The 25,017-nt window shown below is 35.7% G+C and overlaps 1 protein-coding gene across 1 annotated transcript; it reads right to left on the reverse strand.

Moving 5' to 3' along the window:
- Positions 1 to 1,269: 1,269 nt before the first annotated feature.
- On the reverse strand, positions 1,270 to 23,645 carry LOC136027350 (N-alpha-acetyltransferase 80-like). The gene is made up of 3 exons (XM_065704508.1): positions 23,422 to 23,645; positions 16,662 to 16,798; positions 1,270 to 2,650 (listed from the first exon to the last, which is right to left on the reverse strand). The coding sequence occupies exons 1-3, from the start codon at positions 23,514 to 23,516 to the stop codon at positions 2,265 to 2,267; spliced, it is 618 nt and encodes a 205-aa protein (XP_065560580.1). The 5' UTR covers positions 23,517 to 23,645; the 3' UTR covers positions 1,270 to 2,264.
- Between the last annotated feature and the right edge of the window lie 1,372 nt (positions 23,646 to 25,017).

The raw sequence follows: 25,017 nt of genomic DNA on the forward strand, positions 1-25,017 counted from the left end.
AGCATAACAATTTTCTTTACAATTTGCATCAGTCCTTAATTTTAGCAGTTATTCTTCAGTCAAGTCAATCACCGGCCTTGACGTCAATCCCAAGAAAGAAAATATATAAGAGGTGCCCTCATTCATTTTGCATACTAACTTCTAAAAGGCATGTGTCACCTTGCCTAAATCCGCTTTTCCAATTAATTTAAATATGATTAACAGATAGAATTTTAGATTAATAGCATCGGCTAACAAGTAGATTCCCATCGAAGAAAGAAAAAAACGGGACCCACTAACATACTACCTGTCGGACAATCCATACTCTATTGAAAATTATGGTTCTATTTGAACTCTTGATCCGTGGCAGCGTGGAAAAGGATACGCTACTTGGGTCCATTAAAACGTCTGGGTATTCGCTATGGACAGGATTGCCTTAAGGTTCAAACTGGATTAAAAGTCAGACTTTGAGATCATTAAAAATGAAAATAATTTAAACGCTAGAAGATATTAGCAGTTTCAATTACCTTATGATTTTTAATTTTAGTTACCATAGCAAATACTACATTCTTTTTTAAAACCAAATGAATTTATATATAAATGAATCAATTACCTTATGATTTTTAATTTTAATTATCATAGAAAATGCTACATTCTTCTTTAAAACCAAATGAATTTATAAGAAGTGCTTTTGCCGCATATTTTTTCAAATAATAGAGGGCTGAAAACAATCTTACACTGAAGACTTGATTCATTTTATTTACTAATTTTAGCCTAGCGATATCAATAAATCAAGGAGAGAGAAAATGTGCTAGATACAAGGCCGTATTCAGGGGGGGGGATAAGGGGTTGAACCCCCTTCCCCCGAAATGTTTGTCTGACTCGTAAAAACGTTACAAAAATGTATGTAAACAAATTTTTTTATGCGTTTTTTTCTGTTTTTTTTGTGTGTAAATCTCCCCCCAAAAAAAATTCTTGTGTAAAACACCCCATGAGAAAAAAATCCTGGATACGGCCCTGGCTAAATATGTAGTTTTATAATGGAGATACATATTCTTCGTCAACCGAAAATACAGAAGAACTCGTATGTTTCTTAGACAATTCAGTTGCGGTTTAAAGGCAAGAAACATATAGGAAAATGATCAGCATTGTCTATCAGTCTAGAAAAGTTCCGAAGCCTTGTTTGCCAAAAATTTCAGAGTAGACACTAGCCCACCCGCTACAGCCCTGACGGCTAATGTACTTAAAAGAGGCTTCTAATACTGAAAGTACACATTACGTTTCCCGTAATACTACTCATTGGTTTTATTTCTTACAAAACTTATTCATAAACAGGCACTTAAAATTGAACAGCAAATCATTACACGATTCAAAAAGAAAACTCATATGACTAGGAAGGCTTCTAAATATACGATTAAGGGTGCTTGCATTCAGATCGACAAGGAGTGCGTGTCTAAAGCAGTTTTACTTAATAGGTCACATGGTGATAAAAAAAAGGGTTGACGCCCCAGATTATTCTAGGACGAGATTAATAGAAAACGGATGAAAATATGTAGGGATGCGTAATGGATGAAAATGAAAGCACAGGACAAGGTGAGATGGACAAATTTTGTTCCTATTTTTCCATATAAATATGAAGAAAACTGTTTATATATATATATTCTTTTTATAGTAAAGTATTTTCTGATAGACTTTAAAACTTTTATGATTAGTGGATTGGGAGGGAGATTTATTTAACCATCTTCATCAGTATCTTTGTTATCGTCATGCTTGATATGATTTATTTTAGTTTCTGCTCTTTTCGGGTTTTATTTATTCTTTGGTAGTAATCTCTAGTTGTTCTGTGTGTTAAGCTTAAGTTAGTTGCAGTAGTCACACAGACGTAATCGAGATTGACATGCGCAGTATTTTAGGTCAATTGGAAAATCATTCATATAAGTAAAACTGAAGGAAAAAGAAATAAAAAAGATAATAGGAGGGAGGAATCAAATGAAATGTCTATTAAGATCAAGGTACATGTTAGCCAAATAAAAAGAATAGAAAATAACGCTTATAATGAACAAAATTTGTGGATTAATAGTTGGCGTGGGATATGATCGCCAAACACCTCAATAGTTACAGCTATGCTCAAAAGCTGTATGGATGAGTACTCAAAGGTTAGGACAATTTTCTATCTAGTGTTTTTATTTCCCATGAATTGAATCTAATAAATGACTAAACTTTTTTGTGCTTGAGGCTGTAGATACTTTGACTCCTCAGTGAATCCTTGCTTTGCTAAAACGACACTAGCTCACCAAATATTTTCTCATGAACATCTTTCTCCCTTCAACTCTTTGTATTAATGGGGTGCGAACTTTATCTTTGAAGCTAAAATTTCGTAAGGCATCATTTAAAGTTGTTAGCCCTGCTTTTACAGTCTCAGTTTTGAACTCGTGATTTTCACAGCCATTCACAGTAGATGAGCCTTTCCTCTTGGCATCATTGCTAGTAGAAGGACTACCCCAAATATTTACCGGTTCACAGAAAATATATCCAATTCTTTGATAAAAACTTTGCTTGTCTATAGTAGACAGGTATACCGTTTTGATTTCTTTTGACGCTAAGTATTCTTCAGTGAGCTGCATCAATTGTGTCCCATATCCTTTGCCTCTCAAGTCCTTTCGTATAATCACTAAAATAGATTAAACGTCAAAAATTATTAGGTTTTTTTATAAGATAAGGCAAAGCTACACAGTTCTCTGCAACTACAGCAACAAAAAATACGGTTAATTTGAAAATAGAATATTTAGTAAAATAAAACAATTAAAATATAATTGTGAGAGTACAAAAAGATTGAATAAACGACATAATAATTATAACGAATTTATTGAAGAAAAGCAGAATATAAGGTTAAAGAGGAATTGGAAAATATTTCTGATTCTCACTGCAATTCTGCCACCAAATGTTTTTTAATAGATGAAAATGATGTTGCAAATTACTACCAAATATGTAAACTTTCCTATTAATTTGAATTTCACCAAGGACTCTGATCAAAGGAGCGATTAGAGGACTCGGAGGGATCGCGTAAACTGTCACATTAGGGCAATTTACGTTAGTTGTTTTCCTGTCTAAGGAGAATGAATAATACCGCTTAGATTATATTTTACTAAAATCTTTGACACTGTATGGCATGGATCGTACGGTATGGTACTACATCGTTATGCATTAGAAGTATTAAACACAAAAGTGTTGAAGCACTGGACATAGTTTTTTTTTATAGCAATTATCTTGATTTTGTGGAAACGCACATATTTCTAATAAAAAAAAATAATACTAAGCCCTAAATAATACTGCAAAACTGAACGAATTTTCTATCGCAAGAATAGAAACAATATTTATAGAACTACAAAACGAGAAAGAAAAAAGACTTATTACTTAATAATTCGTGAAGTGCCTATATCTCATCTTCACCGCTCTGGCACCCCTTCTACCGAGTGGTTTGTAGTCACCCGAACTTTACACTGACTCTTTTTACATATTGAGTGTTATTTTATCAACTGATGTAATACTATGGCTGGGACGAAGAACCTATTAACGCAGACGTTAATATAATAAAATTTCAAAGCCTATAAACCCAGCCAAAAACGTAATTCGGTTACCAAAATAGTTATGTCCAAGCAAAGTGCAATTGATTTAATCACCATCTCAAATTGAAGAATTTAAACCTCGTTCACCAAACCTCATCCCCCTCAGCTGCAGTTTCCAAAAACGCGGTTTTCAGGCAATGTGCCAAATTCCATGAGTTCTCATAAAATTTCGTTATTTCGGAGGGTGGCTATGCCCGGGGAGATCTCTGATTGTCCTCCCATTAAACTAAAAACAAGAAACAAGCACGAGTGATCCCATTTCATCCGGTGTACCAACAATACAAAATGCACTCAGACAAAGACTGAGCTGTTCGAGCATATAACTTTAACTTTGGTTTTACTTTTAGCTGTATTAAATATCTTCTAACCTGAAAAATTCTGAGCTATTTTAGACATGCCTTTGCATGAATTTTGAGTCATTAAGCCCTTCTCTTGCTATGATTATCTAAATTATAATTCAGCGTCAAACTTGTGGTCTCACTTCAGCGTTAAACTTTAAATCTGTTCAAAACTAGCATTTTGTTCTGTTAATTTTATTTCAAGAAGTTTTTTTTCAAATTTCTACAGTAAGAACAAAATCCTTATTATTGTAGATTTTTTTTTTTGAATCGTAGGCAAACATGACATGCAGCTAATATTATATACTAAACAGTATTGTGTGTTACTCACTATAACAATGAGCACACAAGGTGCATGGCGTGTTAAACATCTTCAAAGCCCTACAGACCTTGCATATAGCTCCTTACACATTTAAATGCAGTCGGTAGTAACCAGCCTATTCCAAACAGTTTGTGGTAACGCACTGTAAGCAAGGAGCAACTCAGCCTAGTAGTAACTAAAATTCTAAAAAACCAAACTTTGATAACATTTGATAAGTCAAAAAGAATTGGTTTTTTATGCTGATTCCAAACAAAGAACATTGATTAAGTTTGATGTTACCCATTAAAAGCTAAGATCCTTTGAAAATTACCCTGATTTTCTAAAAAGGGAGAATACCCCAAAAATTCAAGCAATCTTAATGAAAACCACAGCACCCGAATTAGCATATCAGAGAACCCTACTGTAGAGGTTCAAGCTGTGATGTGGAATTTTGTATGTTTGTCAGAAGGACGACCGCAGATACGTGTTTATTTGTTGTTTTTTTCCCAGGGGTAATTGTATTGAATCAGTGATCCTAGAACGGGAGAGGGCACATTCGAACGGAAATAAAAAGTTCTAGTGCCCTTTTTAGTGATAAATAGAAGAGTACAAATATGATCTGCTCTATTTGTATGAGGGTCTAAATTTTAGGAAGGTCTCTTACTTTTTGTTGGTTCTGTTTGTTTTTTCCAGTGGTAATTGAGATTCATTTGAACGGAAAATTGGAGTAGTGGGCCGATTAAACGGAGAATATCACTAGGATCGTGCACTTCTGACAAAAAGCACCAAAATCAAAGCACGGGGAATCCAATGGTGACACAAAGCACGTCGAGCGAACATTCAGAAACACCTTTACGAGCACACGAAGCGCTAAAAAAAAAGCGCAAGTTTACCAGTTTCCCTACAGACGCATCAAACTTTCTGATAATACGTTTTAAGATATGAAGATTCCAATGATGGCTACACAAAAAACAATGTATTGCTCTGAAACGCACAATAGAGCAACTAAAAAAAAGCGAGTAAAGCCCAAAATGGAAGCGTCTATTCCATGAAATACGAAAACTGGCAAAAACATAGTTTAGAATAATAGAAGTTTGACTATTACAAGAGGCAGCTGTCCAAGCGTCGAGTTTGTCTGTCCAAGCGCGTATTTGCGCACTCAAAAGCGCAAAACTGATGGAACGCTTTGAGATACTCCGGAAAAGTGGAATATGAAGTCGAGCGATTGTTCTATAGCGCTCTATAAAGCACCCGAAATGCTAAAAAAGCCCAAGTTTACCAGCCTCCCAAAAAAAGCATGAAAACTCCTAAAAACACGCTTTAAGAATTGGCGATTCAAACGGTGGCTTTACAAAAAGCAAAGGATCGCACTGAAGTGCGCGATAGAGCACTAATGAAAGCCTGTAAAGCGCAAATCCCATTGAATACAAAAAACTGGCAAAAACTTGGTTTAGAGTACTAGAAGTCCGGCAATTACAAAACCAGCTTGAGTATGCGTGTCAAAGAGCGTCAATAATGATGGATAGGAAGTCAAGCGATTGCTGTATAGCACCGAACCGAAGCGCAAAAAAAAGCACAAATTGGGGGGGGGGTGACGTTTAGCGAATATGTTACAGAAGATATCTCCAGTATCTTCGTAAGCAGTTCACATGTGAAATACAGCGAGTTGACGTCGTCTTTGACGTTTACACGTCCGACAGCTTGAAAACTTTTACACGAGAAAAGCGCGGCAAGGCTATGCATCGGACAAAGGTTGAAGAAATAACGCCAATTCCAAAAACTGGACTAATTTCCTTCAGTGTTTTGACAACAAGCAAAGCCTATTCGAGTTCATGGCGAAAAGATATGCAACACTGTTACCAATCATTTAGTTTTCGTGACTTCTGGTGATAGTGCAAGAAGTACTATTCCAGTTGACTTGGCTGAAATTCATCCCAGCAGACACGAGAAGAGAGATAGCTGGATAGTCCTACACGGCCCTCATCAAGCGCTCTGCAGCATGAAATTCATCACTGTTAGAACAGTTGATTCAGATCCAGTTGTTCTGCTCATCGCAAAGTACTTCCTTATTGGGATTTACCAACTGTACATAGCCTGCGACCGAGTAAAGACTTTCCGCTACATTCCTGTTCATGACATAGCAACTGCACTTGGCTAAGAAAAGGCGCAGTCACTGCTTTTTTTCATGCTCTAAGTGGCTATGAAACTGTCCGCATTCCTGTAGCATAGCAAAGGAGGGTATTGGAAAGCACGAAAACGCACAGTGCCATAACACCGGTCTTCAACTGCCTGTCTTCTCCTCTTCAAGAGCTTACTGAAAACGACTTTGCACAGATTGAAAAGTTCATTTTGCTTGTATATGACAGATCCAGTGGGAAAGAGTCGGTAAACAAGTTGAGGAAGTATCTGTTCACGAAAAAGGATCATCCATGGACAGAATTCCGCCAATTCCATGTTGCGCTAAACCAGCACATACGGCGCACTTATATTCAAGCCTAGATATGGTCCAGTTCTCATCTTGCCATTATTCCTGAAAAGAACCCCAAAGATTACGGATGAGAAAAGACTAGCAATGTGCTTTGGGCTCCCCGATGGTCAACCCTACACCAAGCTTTTTTCGCCTGTCAAGAGGTTATATGATGCAGTTGCAAAAAGCAATGTTCTGGGCGCTGCAACTGCAAGAGCAGCTCACTTGAGTGCACCGATTTATGTTCTTGCCAGGGGTCCTGCCAAATGTAATGAATTCTAATGTATTATGTATTTTGATGTCCTTTTTAAGGCTTAAGGCTTACTTAGAATCTCGGTTGTTCAACATGTGATCTGATATCTCAGCGAAGTACTATATTATATGATAATTATTGACTTATTTTCTATTCTATTTCCCAATAACAATGACAATCAAGACAAGTTAGCTAAAATAGCAAACAGAAATGGCTTTTTTGGTTGCGCATCTCCGAAAAAGTGCCATGAGGGTCTCTATGTGTATTTGAAATCCTTCATTCTCTTAGTGTCATTGAACGTCATGGGCTCTGCTGGACGCTCTAATTCGCGCTCCGTAGTTTATGTTCGATGTCATTTCAAGTTACCGCTTGTTTTAAGAAACTAATGTTTTGTAAATTTTTCTATTTTTGCCATTGAGGCGGGAATTAAGACATGCCAGGACCGGATTCTGGGTTACAGATTCACTTTTTTTACACTCCGTATTTCAAACTGTGTTTCTACCAAATTTGAACTTTCTGTAATAAGCAGAGTTTTGCGCTTCTAGCGCACTTTTCAGCGATTGCAAAGATCCTATAAAGCGATCGCTCGACTTTCTACCTGTGATTATTGGGTTCCCCACACTTTGTACTACATCACCACTTTTACCGGAATTTCTTCAAACTTTCCACCAGTTTTGCGCTTTTTGCACGCTTTTGAGCACGTAAATTTGCGCTTTGACGCGCAGACTCTAGCTGCTGCTTGTAATCTTCGGACTTATAGTTCTCTAAACTATGTTTTTATCTGTTTTGGTATTACATGGGATAGGCGCTCCTGCTTTGCGCTTTACACACTTTTTTTTGGCACTCCATTACACGCTTCAGAGTGATCCTTTACTTTTATATAACCAGCATTGGAAGCGCCATATCTTAAGATGTATATTCGAAGGTTTTGATGCTACTGTAGAGATGCTGGTAAATTTGCGCATTTTGAGCGCTTCAGGCGCTCGTAAAGATGCTTCAGAGCGCCCACTCGACGTGCTTCCCGTCACTATTACATTCCCCGTGCTTTAGTCTACATCTCCACCAATTTTTGTGCTTTTCGCCAGAAGTGCACGATTCTTATGCTTAGGAGGTTCTACTGCCCTGTCTAAGTAGCAAAAACGTACAGCACCAAAGTGCCGTTTTCTGGCATTTTTTTTTGGCGTAAAACAGCAACTTTGACCCAAAAAGGACCAAAAAGCACTGGATTGACAGTTCTGACATAGTCAATCTATTTAAAATTGGCAAAAACTATGATGACCTTCCTAGTTTCACAATCAATAATCCCACTGTGGTACATTCGGTCAAAAAATTCACGTAGTCAGTAAAAAATAAACGGTTAATATAAACATTTAGTTAAAGCGTCATTTAACGTTGATTACTTACTTTGTATTTGCGGCGGGAATCAGGCGTTTCCCCCTCGCCCGGCATCGATGATCTTGGAGACCTTCTTGGACCATGTTGTTCGATATTCCGCCAGCTGCTCTGCAAAAGCGAGCCACTGAGTTGACCATCTGTGACCGAACTTTCTGAAACCCCCGATAGGTTCAAGGTCTGATTTGGCCAGGTTCCACCAGTTCTTCCTCTGTCCTCCTTGGCGTCTCTTCCAGGAGCTAATAGGCTCAACTAGAAGTATTTGGCGAGGCAGGTACTCTGGCGGTTACCGTAATACATGGCCCAATCATTTTAAACAGCATTCTTTAATAGAGAGCACAACATCTCTCTGAATATTGCACATTCGACGTATATCCACGTTGGAGATACGGTCATGTAGCTGTACTCTGAGAATTCTTGCAGACACCTTTAGTGTATTCTCATGCTGTAGTTTTACCGACCATGTTTCGCATCCGTAAAGGAGAACGGTGCGGTCCAGTGCCATGTAGACTTGAACTTTCGTTCGGACACTGACTTTGAGGCGATTCCATAAGGGTTTCCAAAGGGAGGCTAAGACTGTCTGCGCTTTCTGTATTCTCTGCTGGATATCAGCATCGGATGAAAAACGGTTGACTTTTTCCAGCTGAACTTGGTTGACAGTTAGTGAGAATGATCCTGTGTCGTGGTTAATAGCCATGAATTTCGTTTTCTCTGTGCTAACTTTTAAGCCGATCAGGTCTGCCCAGGCCACCACGTTGTCAAGTATGTTTGGGGCTTCGATGGGATCTGACAGGAAACCAACATCATCCGTATAATTGAGGTCAGTCAGTGAGAGATTCTGTCTAATCTGCGCTCCAGGATAAGACGACAGTGCATTTTCAAGCACCCAATCGATGCAATAATTGAACAGAGCCGGAGAGAGGACAAATTCTTGTTTTACTCTGAACTTAACCAGGAATTCTTCGCCAAAGACTCTAGCTCCGCTAACTGACGTGTCATAGTATGCCTTCATCAGTTCAACAAACTTCAGCAGCATTCCGTCATTCTCTAGGATCTTCCAAAGTTTCTGGCGAGTGACAGAGTCGAAGGCGGCAATGAAGTCCAGGAACATCAAGATCAGGGGTAGATTATACCTTTCAAACTGCTGGATAATGAGGCGAAAGGCGAAGATATTATCAGTACAGCCTCTACCTGGTCGAAAGCTGGCTTGATTTAACGTTGATTCATTAGATATTAGATAAATTACGGAGAATAGTGTAAAATTGCTCTTCAGACATTATAGAGGAAGGCTGGTGAATCTTCCTGTAGGTGGGGGGGGGTGCCTGAAGTATCAAAAGGTACATTTTATGTCCAGATTTTTTAACTATCCGTGAGTCTTCAGATAAATAGAGAAGGAGATTCGGGAATATGGAGTGTAGAAATAAATCTCTAATCACACTCCACTCCTGGGAATTTTTTGGACAAGGCCAATAATTTGGGTGCTGCAGGGTAATGGTGCCCCTCTTATTGCATATTTCTTAAACATAAAACATGTGTAACATAAAGCATTACACACATCCTAAAATTTCTTAGGGGTGGGGGCAAGTGTGACCAAGAGCTTAGTTTTCACCAAGATTTAAATGCAAGTACTTCTCATTTTCATTTAAATACAGTTTCTAATATCTCCGCGTTTCCGGAGAGCATTGCCCCCAGCCGGCATCCATTGGCAACATCTGTAGCAAAAATAGGCAACCGTGAAAATTATCATCCCATGATCAGTTACGATCTTTCAGACAACTCTCTCCTTGATAAATATTTTGAGGGACACACTTTTTCACATATGATTATCATTTTCAAAGCATTGCTGTGCAAGTGTAAAACTTAAATTAAAAAAAAAATGGCACAAGGAGTGATTAATTTAGAAGTTTTTAATCAAAAGCAATTCGCACATAAAAGTTTGAACAGTTCCAGAAACAGGGATTAAAATCCCCCAAAAAGGTATGCAGCTGACAAAAACTACCCAATAAAATTCAACACGTATGAGAAACCAAAAGCCTACATCTACAAAAAATGGAATTGCCTATTCCCCCAGGGGCAGTCAAGAATGTTCTTTCAAATAAACATTCAAAAGTTTTGGGATTCATTTAAACAGGTTTGGCCTAGGTCATAACTAGGTTATGCTATTTTTTTACAATATAAATAAATTACAAGGTGAACAAATCACAAGTGATCAAATTCAGTGACAAAAAAAGGAATGAAAGAATTCGTAAAACAATTGGTATGACATCTCAATGGTTCAATTTTATTCCTGCTTTGGGTTGGCAGATGTTTTGTAACAGGAAGTGGGCTGTTACGCTTTGTAACAGCAAACAATCCTTCTGACTAGCGAGTAGTGAGTGTCCAAATTGCGCTCATGGAGAGAGTATTTTCAGCAACTTGAGAATGGATACATAAGTCAGATAATTTGCACCGAGTATGATTTTAGCACCACGTTTCTGCACAGTTTCAATGGCAAAACTGAGATTTTCTGGACTGTGCACTTGAGGGCCCCAGATTGGGCATGCGTACTCAAGCAATAACCGCACATGACACAGATATGTTATTTTAAGGTTCATTTCCATTGTACAAAAACCGAGGCACCCCAAAGTTAACTAAGGATCAAACGGCTTTCCTGAAGATCGATCTTTTGATAGTAATGATCTACTAGATTGGCAAAATGTGGGCTAAAGAAGCAGTCTGAGCTTAAAGTGACATCAAGTATAACTGAGGTTGAGATAACTGGGTATTACGGTTCAAGACAGGAGAGATAAGGTTTCAGAAGGTTGAACATCATTACTTTTTGTTTCAGGTTTCACTGTCACTCTTTACTATCATTTGGAAAATTTATTATTTTTATTGATATAAATTGAGACATTGCAAAGATTCCAATCAGAAAGATTAGCCTGCCTAGAACCCACTCTTAAAGATAAAAAAAACTGGGGTAAAGAAGTACCCTTTTATGACCTCTGCAAAAGTCCCCTACCCCCCCTTAAAATCACGTGTGGAAACCAATGATATAGGATATTTTAAGGTCTTAAAATTACTAAGTACTAAATAATATTACTGTGGGGGAAGGAAAAAAATCCCTTGCCCTCCTTGTGGTAGCATTTGGTGACAGAGCAGTTAAATTAAGGGATGAAAGTCATTTGCATAAATTGCATAAACACTGTTTATTTCTGGAAAAGCTAGGCATTAAGTGTCTATGTATCTGTGCATTTATTATGGGTGTATGTATGTAGTTTATGCAAAAGTATGGCTATTTCTTGTACAAACAAACAGTCTCTGAGTGTGTCAATTCCTTGATTTTGTATTTATTTTTCTCTGAGTGGGCCATGCGTGTAAATTTTTTTCTGAGTAAGAGTGAACATGCATGCATGTGATATATCTTATTAATAGTGTGAATGTGCCTATAGTTTCTCCTTTATATGGTCATATGATTGTGGTTCCAAATCAAGTGTGCCTTGAAACCCTGTATCATAACATATACCATGTTTGCATATGTACTGTATTAAACAAACACACCACAAAACACATAACTAAAGACATTAGCCATAAACTGCTAGTTTAGAGATAAGATAAGATAATATTTATTTGCAAAAGACTATCACAAGCTCTATAGAGCCGAATTCGCTTTATATGTCACTAAAAGCTAAGAAAAAAAAATTCAAAATAGTACATAAAGTCAAACACTTAAAATTAAAAGGAATTAAAAAAGCAAAATCATCAAAGATAAAGGGCAAATCAGTAAACTTAACAATTAAATTACAAAAACATTGCAGTAAATAAAAAAAGAATAAAAATGGCAATAGAGGAAAAGGGGAATTTGGCAATTACATAATCACGAATTATTATTAAGGTGTTCCAGAATAAAGGGTATAAAACTTTTGCGAAACCTTTCTGTAACAGCATGGATCGGAGAGTAAGTTGGGATTGCTAAGGAGGCTGACCGGGGGAGTCGGAGTCTAATCGGATATGTAAAATCAGGGAGTAAGTCCTCAGTACGGGGATTGGAAATGACTGATTTAGCGAAAAGCAGGCAAATTTTTTCCCTCCTTTCTTTTAAGGTGGTAATGCGCGCAGCTTTAAAGAGGAAGGAGTATGGAATTTTGCCTTCTTTGTAAATGATCCTGAGCGAACGCTTTTGGACCGACTCGATTTTGTCACTAAGTTCATTTGAAAGTTGCGAATGCCAGACCGGACATGCATATTCCAATAACGGTCTGATAAAGGATAAGTAAACACGGAGGGAATGTATCTTAGGACAATTAAATTTGTTTAGTAGGTTAAAAATGGATAGTGAAACATTTGCTTGTTTAACAATGTTGGAAACATGTGTGTCCCACTTAAGATCATTAGAAATTGTGACACCATGAAGCTTAACATGTTTCACTAGCATTTCGCATGGGATCGGATCGCAAAAAGCAGGAGTAGATTTCAAGAAGTTGATTGTCATTATCTGTGATTTAGTGGGATTTACTGTCATATTTAGATTCTTGGATTCATCCGAACATTGGGTTAGGATTTCAACTTTACAATTTTACAACTTGTAATCTGTCTGAAAGGAACGATATAACAATATTTACTAAGAGTGGGTCAATTTCAAAGTTATCATGTAGTAAACGAATTAGGATAGTGTGGTCAACTAAGTCAAACGCTTTTTGGAAATCGACTAAAACCAGGTTTAGCCAAACATTTTTTTTCTCTAGTTCACTTAGGATCGTGTGAATCAAGTGTACAAGGTAATGGGTGGTGGAGGTTTTTCTTAAATTACCAAACTGTCGGATGTCAATGCGTGGTATAATTTTAATTTTAAGCCAGTCACAAAGGAACCCTTCGTAAAGCTTAGAAAAAACTGGAGTGAGTGTAATAGGACGCATGTTGGTTATAGTCAGACTGGAAGATTTCTTTGGGATGGGTGTTATAAAACCAAGTTTCCAGCAACTTGGGAGTTTACCAGATTTTGTAATTTGGTTAAAATTATCAGATAAAGGTCCAGCAATTGTGTCTGAAAAGGCTTTAATCAAGTCAATTGGGATGTCTAATGGGCAAGTACTTGATTTTTTGAGCTTTTGGATTTTATTTATAATATCAGAAGGAGAAATTTGAGGAAAGAGGTGGATGGAGGAATAGTTTGACCTGAGCCAGTGAAAGGGGGGAAGACTTTGTACTATGGACGCAAGATGCAGGTTCAAATCGTTGGCTATCTTGTAAGGGGGCTCAGAGAGATGAAAATTAACTTCAACAGGTTTTTTTCCGCAAATCTCTTTAATTTTCCCGTACCATTGTTTGGGTTTGTTAGAATACAAATCCTTAACCTTACTATTGTAATACCCAGAAGCTGCCTTTCTCAATTTTCTCTTCAGGAACTTTCTTAGATCATTAGCCTGTGTGAAATGTCCTTGCTTGAACAAATTGATTTTTTTCCTTATTAGTTTTTTAAAAGTCGCAGTAATGTAAGGTTTATCGGTAGAGCATATTTTAATTTTTTTCACCGGAAAATGGGCTTCATAATTATTCCTCAATAAATTTTGGAGGGATAAAGCCTTGAAGTCGACATCATTTGTTTGGTACACAGGGGACCAATTTTCACTAGTGATCCAAGAGCCAAAATTGTAGAGTCCTGAGTCAATTAGAGGTCTAAAGACGGTTACAGTAATAGTAAAGGAATGTTTAACTGTAGCTAGTGGAGATAGGAGTAGGCTAAAGTGGTAACTACCTCCGAGAGGGGGAAGAATGATGACGGGTCTGTAGAAATTTGACATACTGGTGCAAATTAAATCAAGAGTAGAATCGCCTTTGGTAGTAGGGACTTTTACAATTTGTTTTAGACTAAAAGTATTACATGTAGACTCAAGTTTTAATTCATTTGCATCACCTAAGAGGAAAATTCCAGCATTTGGGTATTTAGATAGTACATAGTCGGCACTGCCATGCAATTTTTCAATAAAATTAATTTTTTCAGCCACTCTCTGCCCAGGAGAGTAGTAAAAACAACACAGGACAATCAAATTGAAAGGACGTGGTAAGACTTTAGGTCGAACACAAACCCACAAAATTTCATCAAAGGGAGTAAGACAAGGAACTAATATTTCTGAAGGATAAAAATCATTACGGACAAAGAAAAGAATTCCACCCCCTTTCTTACCCAGAGGGTGGGTTTCGGGTCTGAGTTTAATAAACTGGGTGAAATTATTCATTTTTAACATGTGTGTATTTTGAGCGTGTATTTTAGTAATAGCGATTATGTCTGATCTATATATTTTAGAAAAGGAGTCTAATTCATTAAGTTTGTCAAAATTAAGACTTTCAGCGTTGCTTAACAAAAGTGTGGGAAATTTAAAACGACCTGCAAAGGTACCATTTTTACACTTAACTTTATTTAAATTACAAATGGGTACAGGGGGCGTGGTGGGATTCTTAGCGGGGGCCAGATTAATGTAGTCAGAACAGGGGACCAAGGGAGCACATTTGACTTTTATGGGATGACTATTAGGGTCAACATCGAAAAATGAATTATTAGAGTAAGTCACGTTGACAGGGTAGGCACGAGGGATAAAACGAATGGAGTGGGGGTGGGGTTTCGTAAAGTGCTGGGAAAGGGGGCCTGGCTGGGAATAGTGATTCATGTCCGTCAAGAAATTGCTGGTTTGTGGCAGAGTAGGGAGGGTATAGGGCAGCATACTGTGAGGGGGGAGGAAATAGGACTTCAGTATGCGGGGAGGGTGAGGAGGTAGCAAAGGATAAGGGAGGAGAGTTCGGGATCGGGAAGGATTTGTCAATTTTTGAGCTGTGCCTGATGAACTTTGATGAGAAATTTTTGCTTGAGTGCGGTGCACTAAAAAAGGACGGCGGAAGGGAGATGAGTGGCTCTTACAATTTTTATCTTTGGACAGGGACACTGGAACAGGGCCCCAGGGAGGAGAATTAACATCTTCTACTTTTGGTGCATGGGCAAAACTACAATATTTGTTACAATGCATGGTGGGAAAAGGTGGAGGAAAAGTGTGTATGGGAGGGGGAGGGAAACTAAAAGGGGATACTAAAGTAGGGGTATTCAGGGAGGGGTGCTTGTTTTCCGAAACAACCCTCTTGTTTTCCGAGAGTCAGGAGTGACATGAGCGAAAACACATTCTCTGTTGCTACAAGTTAAGACATTACACAAATCTACGTGGTCAAAACTGCAATCATTTTTGTTGCAACATTTTGATCGGAAATTTAAGCATATATGCAAAAACCGACACTTTTTCTTTAGTCTGCAAAACCTCGTTCAAAGAACCGGCAAAGCATGTTGTATTTACGAGTTCTTACGTCACTTTTCTCTACGAGCGTCGGAGGGGGTGCATTTGCACTAGTTGATGACGTATCACCAGGATTCATTTCGTCTGACAAGATCGCACAGTCGTGGACTAGGCTTGGGCTAGATGTTATGTTTTGCACTTTATTATCAATGGGTGCATTTCGGTTAACAACAGCGATATCTTTGTCCGTTTGCGTTGACTGGGTAACTTGGTCTCGGGGGATTTGCGAAGGGTCACAAGGGCGGGTTTCGATAGCCACCGAGAGTTCTTGTTTCAGCTGGACTATAAGGAAGTCTTTAACCTCCAAATGACAAGTCAACACTTTAATTTGATTGTTTTTTTCCTCCATTTCTGACATAAACGTTGAGTGCCTTGTCCGGATTTCTAGATTTTCTGCTTGGCATGCCAATAAACTTGCATCAAGGGTCTTAATTTTCTCACTTAGACGGGTTGTTTCGGATTCATAGTTGGGAATGTCTACACTTACCACAGACGGCTTAGTCCCTTTCGGTATATCAGAGCTAGTTTTAGGTCCCGTAATAATGGCTTATTACGTTGCTTTGGGACTCGAGTCAAGCAGTGGCAACACTAGACAGGGAGAGTCAAGCAGTGGCAACACTGAAGGAAAGAAAGAATTACTCAATTTTAGTTTAAGCAAGGCACATAAGCAATTTTGAATGCAATTAAATAACACCTCAGTCACTTATATGTTTTCGCAATTAATAATTAGTTGTCTAATAATTCAAGTTCTGATTATAGAAATATTTTCAGTAAAAGTCCATAGGGAGATCAAATAGCTATATAATCCAAGTTCAATTAATGATTGAGTCTTACTGTATAATGAGATTATATCCAGATTGTATCAATAAAGGTGTTTACTGTATGAACTCAAGTTCAAGGTTCATTAAGTTCAAGGTTGATTAAGAGAAGTCCATAGGGAATCACGATTGAGTCTTACTGTATAATGATATATAATGATAATGACTCACCTGATTCTACAAAGCACGCATCATTTTCCCTTGGAACCTTGGATACTCGAGCATGTCCTATTGGTTCTTTGGTTGTACTATCAATAAGGACAAGAGATGTTGGAAATTCATCAGAAGACGATTCTAAAGTATGCATTCTAAATAATAAATGGTAATTTTATTACACAATAATATTAGTGCAATAAAGCAATTTTCAGAAGACAGTTGCAGTTTTGTAATAGTTTATGCTGAAAAAAAATGTTATGAAATGACTGATAGGAATTGAACTTTCTGTAGAGTAATATCCAACATTAGAATCAAATAATTTTCTTAAACAATTAATCCATCAAGTTTTACTTTCAAAATAAACGAATTTTATTTTAGGTTTCTATTTATTATGCAAACACACTCCATTTTGAAGTTTGGCAAGCCTCCTATTGACGTTATGCTAATGATCTTAAAACAATAGTAGCTAACTGCTCCGTCTTTACTAATGATGTCAACCCTTCTAAGCAATATTTTATAATAACTTTCAAGACCATACTGAAAAAAAGTTTGAGTGGTGTGTGCAATGCCAATACCAAGTCTGTCATTTCTATCTGAATTTAGGATAGACCTTTTGTTTTAACCCACAAGTTCTTTGTTAATGTAGCAATTATTACACAATTGAAAAAAAATAAACAGTTTAAACAAATAAAAAAATAGGATATAATATAACATAGCTTTGACTACCTGAGTCCTTTTTTTTACTTCTATTAAAATAGGCATTAAAGTCAATTTTCATAGAAATGTGTAAAAAATACTGCACATGTGTTTAGATTTTTTTTTTGGGGGGGGGGCAATCCGCTCCTACAGTTTGTTGCTAAAGAATCAATATTTTTCCTCATGTAACACCTTGATTCTGTCAAATAAAGGCTCGAATATTTCAAGTTCAACTTCTTTTCATGCTGTTTTACAACAGTTTTTAGAGGAATTTAAATCTTGTTTTCTACTATTTGTTTTTGGCATGAATTGTTGCTTCAAAACATATGCGTAATGACTAACTTGAGCTATTCATAGGATTAAGACCCAACTACTTTTTTTTATAGCCACAACATTTTCTAACTAAAGTTATTGATTCTAGCAGCTCTGAGTTAACCCAAATTGCTTCTATGTTTTGTTTGTTTCTCAATCTCCTACTTTTCCAGCTTATTGATCTCAGTTTCTTTCCTTTTGCTCTTTTTTTCCTTTCTTTTCTCAATCACTTTTTTCAAAAATATGATATCAGTGGTGTATGCATTTTGGCCTCAAATTACTCAGGAGAGGATTGATAGTGTATTTACATTTTATTAAGCATTTGAGCAGCAACATGGATAAAAAAATGCAAAATTCATTTTAAGATCAAACATAATAACAAAATGCAAAAGTTGGGTATATTTTTCTGATAAAGAAAGACAAAATATTCCCCCCCCCCTGATGTGTAAAAAAAACGAAGACAAATTAACTAAAAAAAAATACTTGAAGTTTTAAAAATGTTAGAGGAGGAAATAAGCTGAAAATTTTCAAATTTAAAATCATACAAAACAGGGCTGCTATAAAAGTTTTGTGGCCTCCAATAAGCATAAAAAAGATAAATTGATGCTACAGTATACTTAATTGTATTAGAAGTGGCATTATTTGAACACTTACAAAAATAAAAGAACAAACCCTTATTTCCATCCTTTGTACATCAGACTTGGAAGACTGAATACAGCCAAACAAATCATTAAAAAATACCTCACAAAAAGACCCATTCAAATTAATAATATGCTGGACATTACATGTTTCTGTAGAAACTGAACTTTCATAAGATATACTAAGCAACAAAAAGATAAAAAAAAAAACCAGCAATGTCAAGCAACATAGAAAAGCAAGCAATTGAACTAACCATAGACAGCACAATAGCACTAAGAAAAGAGCAATATGACTTCAATGTATTGTTTTTCTAGGCCCATTTGTGTGTGCAAAGAGTGTATAGAAACATTGAAGAGGACTCATCGAAAATTTAAAGTTCTAGTGCCCTTCAGAGTCAGAGTCAAAAGCCATTTTGAGAGTACAGTGGTTCCTATAGCAAAAAGCTATAAGGATTCAGTGTATTACTATTAGTTTTTCCCAGAAGTACTTCATACAGAAGGGACTGTCATATATATAGTTTGTAGGAGACTCATTTGATTGAAAATCAAAAGTTCTAATAAGCTTTTTGAGACTCAAAAGTGACTGGAGGGCAACTAGCCCCCTTCCCATGTCCTTTGATCCCCAAAGATAATCCTGGATTATCTTTGGCATAATTTGGATTATCTGGAGGGCATATCTGATCCTGGATCTCCAAAAAGATTTAGGGTATAAGGTAAAATTTTAAAGAAATGTCAAGAGAGATGCTGAACATAATCAGACCACACAATGGGCTTTCATGGTAATCAAAAGAGAATACAAGTAACCACTGGACAAAAAGTGGTGTAGTAAAGTAACAATGCTACTTGGCAATTTTCAAATTTGTTGGCAGATTTTATCTGAAAATACCATTCTTACATATAAAAATAATTTTTACTCAAAGAAAAGCTGTCAAAACACAAGGTGTACTCTGCTGTGCAAAAAGTAGGGTAGCATAGTAGCAATGCTACTTGGCAGTTTTCATGGCTGAGTAAAATTTGTTGGTGGATCTTGTCTGAAAGAACCAGTGCTTTTGCTGTCCCCAAATTTTTGGGCATTTCCCCAAAAATCTGTCTTCTTGAAAAAAAAATTGGTTCCTTAAAACCCCCTTTTGTTCAGGGTTGCCACCCCCTAGTGATTTATCACTAGTGACAATCTACCTCTAGTAGCTATCACTTTCACTTAACTTGACATAATTTTTTCACTATTTTCCAAAGTTTTTGTCTCAATTATGTAATACACTTCAGAAATCAGACATAGATCACCAAACTACTAACCTTTGTTCTGGTAAATGTTTACTTTCATTCCAAGTGTTCTAAAGTGCACATTACTGCATATAGCAAGATTCTGATGATTGCATATTATTTCTTTGTCATTATTAGAGAAGTGCATTCATTTTTTAGGTTTCTAAAATCCCCCTCCAACAAGACCAAAAATGTGTAAAGTGGGCTTGCTAACAGGTAACATTACCTATAGAGCAAAGCTTAATAGTCCATGAGCCCTGCAGGCAGCAGGGCAAGGCTTGTATTCTATATTTATTTAATAAACCTTGTTTTTTTTAGTTTTATCACTCTTTGTTGAATAAATATAGAATACAGACCTTGCCCCACTGCCCACAGGGCTCTTGGACTAACACGCTTTACTCTATAGGTAATGTTACCTGTAAGCAAGCCCACTTTATGCATTTTTAGTTTTCCCCATGAAGGAGGAGGGCCAACAAGAAATGAATATGCTCATCTAGTAATGACAAGGAAACAATATGCAATCATAAGAATCTTGCTATATGCAGTAATATGTACTTTAGAGCACTTGGAACAAAAGTAAACATTTACCTTTATTCATATGCTAGTAAAGGTATAATGTTCATAAGACTATAACATTTCATAAAGGATTCTCTTGTGACTCATGGTAAAGAATTTCATTTGAACACATTGACATTCAGTGTAATTCTGAGTATTGATGCAAAGAGGGTTATTTTAGACAGCTGGACCATAAATTTAAGCTTTCTTGTCTTTTGTGATTCTGTTTAATTTTCAAACATCTGAAAATGTAAGAGAGTTAGATTGAAAAATTATCCTAAAATGAAAAAGGGAAAGCATGGTACCTCTGCAGAGAGGGGAAGGTGATTTTGTGATAAATTTGTAGATATTTTCATTATTGAGCTATAAATTGGATGAACATACCCATTGAGGCCTTTTTTATGCTCTTTCAAAATATAACCATCATTTTATTCAGAAATTAAATGAGCCTTCTAAGATGATGCCTTTTTTTCTTATTTTCAGCAAGTCAGTTTGAGTTATTTTCTTTTAATCTAGGTTTTGGGCACAATATGTTAATCTTAAATACATAATAATTGAATATATGATAGATTAAAGGGTACTTATGTATTATACTGCCAACATTCAAGTTTATGCTCTGTAAAGCTTGAGAACAAGCTGGTTTTATTTGTCTGTATTAAGAAACAATTAGCTTACACTCAGTGGAAACAAGTGGCAGGTGACAAAATACATAGGAATTACATAATTTGTGCTATATATTTGCACATTACAGGGGTGGGTATTTGGGACTGGTTTAGTTTAGTTCAGGTTATCCCCCCCCCTAAATTGCAAATATATAGCCCTTATTTGTTTGTAAAGTATTATATTTTTGTTGTGTTTTGGTATTCTTCATTAGGATTAACCTAACTTCACTTCTTGAGTGTTGTCTGTATATTACATAAGTACTGATTAGAGGAATTGATCTTTTTGCCAGGAATCTTCACCATTTAAAAATTCATTTAATTTTACTTCATTTGGTATTTAAAAATTAAGCACTTTTCTTTTTTCCTTGAGAATTTTAATTTCCTTGAGAATTTAACCTTTTAAGTTCAAATGTATTCTTCTCCTCTTCCTCCTCCCCTCACCATTGCTACTCTGGTGCCTTCTCCCATGCAATATTTTTGGTGGGCATCCATGGTTGATTGAGTGGTTCAATTACAGTCTAGGAAAGTTGTTAAGTAAGTGAATGAAATTTTACAGAATAAATGTTCTGCTCAAATTAGGGCATTAGAAATTTTCTTTAATGCCTAGGCTAACCTTCACAACTTTTAATGTTTGATCAATTATTAACCCTGTATGATGGCTAAGTTTGAGATAAAAACAATAGAATTAGAAAAAAATGGTAGAATTTGATTTGCCATTCAAAACTTTACCTAAATATAATGTTCTTACCCTAAAAATTACAGTTCCTCCCCTCTCCCCCTCTTAATCAGACAAAACTAAGCTTAAATTAAATTTAGATTTGGGAATAGTTGATTAAAACAGAGGTGATCCCAAAATTTGATTCATTAAAAACTGTATATTATAATAATTTCTTAAAACACGTTGGCCTTCTATAACATAAAGAAAGAAAATTATCAAAACTGGGGTTTTTAAACACCAAACAACCATAACTGACATAAGGACAAGGAGATTATATGGTAAATATATGACCGTTTATATTAATGACATACCAATAAAGTGAGCATACCACTTGATGCCTTTTTATGCTCTTTATGAATATAATAATCACTTCTATTGCAAATTCAAATTTAAGCACTTTTTGAGCTCTTAAAAATAATGAATTTTCAATTAAAGTATGAGTTATTGGTTGTTTTCCAACAAAATAATACTGTGCTTTCTTAGTGCAGTTTTCTTGGTTGTTTTAGACAAAATAATGCTACATTTTCTCAGTGCCAAAATTATTTATAATAAGATTAGTTTAGGTTAGGTCAAAAAGTTGCTTAAATTTGAATTTGTGATAGAAGTAATTATTGTATTTGTAAAGGGCATAAAAAAAGGCATCAAGTGATATATTCACTTTATTGGTAAGTCAATAATATGAAAAGTCACATATTTACCAATATATATATATATATATATATATATATATATATATATATATATATATATATATATATATATATATATATATATATATATATATATATATATATATATATATATATATATATATATATATATATATATATATATATATATATATATATATATATATATATATATATATATATATATATATATATATATATATATATATATATATATATATATATATATATATATATATATATATATATATATATATGTATATATATATATATGTATATATATATATATATATATATATATATATATATATATATATATATATATATATATATATATATATATATATAAACTAAAAGGAAACCCTGGAACAAGGAAATTGTTATTTAATGACATTCAGAAAGTTTCTAATGGTTAGATTATCATGTTTCCTCCAATTATTATGTAGTTTTCAAAATCATTTCAAACAAAATTTTGGTAAATTATGCATGCAACCATACATATAGATAAATTACCAACTGAGAAGATAACTGGTTAATGTAAGAGCTAGAAGCTATGACTGTATTGATGTAGCACAGAAATACATTATTAGGGTCATATAAAGGAATCAAATAACTTAGTATGTTTACCTTGTCTCTTTGTCAACTATGGAATGTTGTACATAATGACTAAATACATGATAACCTGGTTATTAGAAGTATCCTGCATATTATAAAGTAAGAATTTCATTTAACTTTATATTTTTTATACCCTATATTCCAGGGGCATAATTTGCTATGGGGCAGAGTGGGAGAGAGGCAACTGTCTCTCCTAGACCTTGGTTTGCCCTCTCTAGACCCAAGTTTCCTCCTCAAGCTGAAATTTAGTTTCTTCAAAAGTCTTGTCAAAACTAAGATAAGCTTGCATAATTCAAGCATCCACATTTTTCTTTAGAATATCTTCAACTTTATGGTAGGCCTACTATATGGTTCCTTTTTCAGTCTTCATTGTCATTTTAACTTGATTTGGGAAATTGGCTTCAACTTTGCCCTCCTCCCCCCAGAATTTTGATAAAAATTATATCATCACTGCTATAGGCCTATTCCTAGCCTAGAATGTTTCCTTTAGAAGTGGCCAGTCACTGCTGCTCATATAGTCCTATATTTACTTACCTTAATTAATCAGCAGGCATACAGCCTGGGATACCTTTGATTTTAACTAAACCATAGAAAATAAATTTAGTCAATATGTATCAATGGCATCCTTACCGTGCACCAGCACTTCTAGGCCACTCATCATTTAATGTGTTGCAGCAAAATTCAGTGTGCTGTTTTTCTTTATGGAGCAAGACTAGAGAGCTCATTCCGAATTAAAATGGCCTATTATGATACTATATACACTCGTCGTTATCGACTACCGTGCGACATCCAAGACTATCACAATGTATGGTCATATACGATGTCAATAATGCAGGTTTCCTATTTTTAAACAATTTGCGGAGCTGTCAGAAGTTTAACCACAAAGCAATTTGATCACTTCACTTCCTGATTTTCGGCATGCCAGCCCATTTTTCGCATCTTTTTGTGCTTTAACCACAAAAGCAAAATGGAACAGAAGTAGCAGTCTACATACCTATGTTTTTCAGTTTTCTGTTACAATTTTCCAGAAAACGCCGAATGTTGGCACGGCTTAAGAGGCCTTTTTCACTGGAAAGTCGAATTGTAAAATCAAAATCCAAATTGTAACATTGCTGTTCAGCTGTTAATCCAGATTTTGAATATTTTGTTCTACTGACAATTAGGATTGTAAGTTCATAATGTAGGTATTACTTTGACAACTACGCTTGAAAGGGAGATTGTTGATTTGGATTGTTGATTTCGCCCAGTCGTGAGCTGAGTTTATGAGCCTTATTGTTCCAGGGGTTGTGATTTGATGATCCAGTTTTATAAACTAACTTTACAAACTTCATTGTTCCAATGATAATTGTCAATTTTGTTCTGTGGAAAACACACAAGATGGATTGTGCGTTCTAGCATTGCTTGTCCACATTATCCGCTTAATATTTAGCTCCCTGGGTGATACCCATAAAAGATGACAACAAATACTTATCTGGCAACTCGGCAACTGAAATGCTACTGGTTTGAATGTTACTAAAATTCCTGCCTAAAGTAATAGGTTACTTATTAATAAATGTATCATAAGTTAAGCTAAGCCACGTTTATTCACAAGTTTCTTCAGAGGCTAACACCCTTTTAGGTTCTACTGCACACGTTTATGGTCAAGCCGTGTAGTCAATAAAAATAGACTATCTTTTTCCTTAAATATACTAACAAAGAAAATGGATACTCCATATTGTACAGCATACAACGAAAATCCAAAAGTATCCATGGTAAGGCCAATAGATAAACTGAACTCTTCCAATGAAATTCCTTACTTGCAAGTGACTGTTCAACTAGCTAAGCTCGGAGCTATTTTTCCGTCAGTAACTTGCAAGTAGAAGGTACAAAGAAAAGAACTTCAGACGAATACATTCAAGAAAAATACAATTTTAAGGAAAAATGGATCTCCATTGCAATTCCCCCTTTAAAAAGAACTGTCTCAATCTGATCACAACAAGATACATCTTTAACTTATTAAATAAAAAAAACAAGTTTTTTCAACTGAAAGTAAGGAGTGACATCAAAACTTAAAACGCACAGAAATTACTTCGTATATGAAAGAGGCTGCTTCCTCATCAACGCCCCGCTCTTTACGCTAAAGTTTGACTCTTTCTCTCAATTCTTCTTTCTAAAACAGTAAAAAACTTTAGTGTAAAGAGCGGGGCGTTGATGAGGAAGCAGCCTCTTTCATATACGAAGTAATTT

Source organism: Artemia franciscana, chromosome 5, assembly GCF_032884065.1.
Source record: "Artemia franciscana chromosome 5, ASM3288406v1, whole genome shotgun sequence".
NCBI classification, from domain to species: Eukaryota; Metazoa; Arthropoda; class Branchiopoda; order Anostraca; family Artemiidae; genus Artemia; species Artemia franciscana.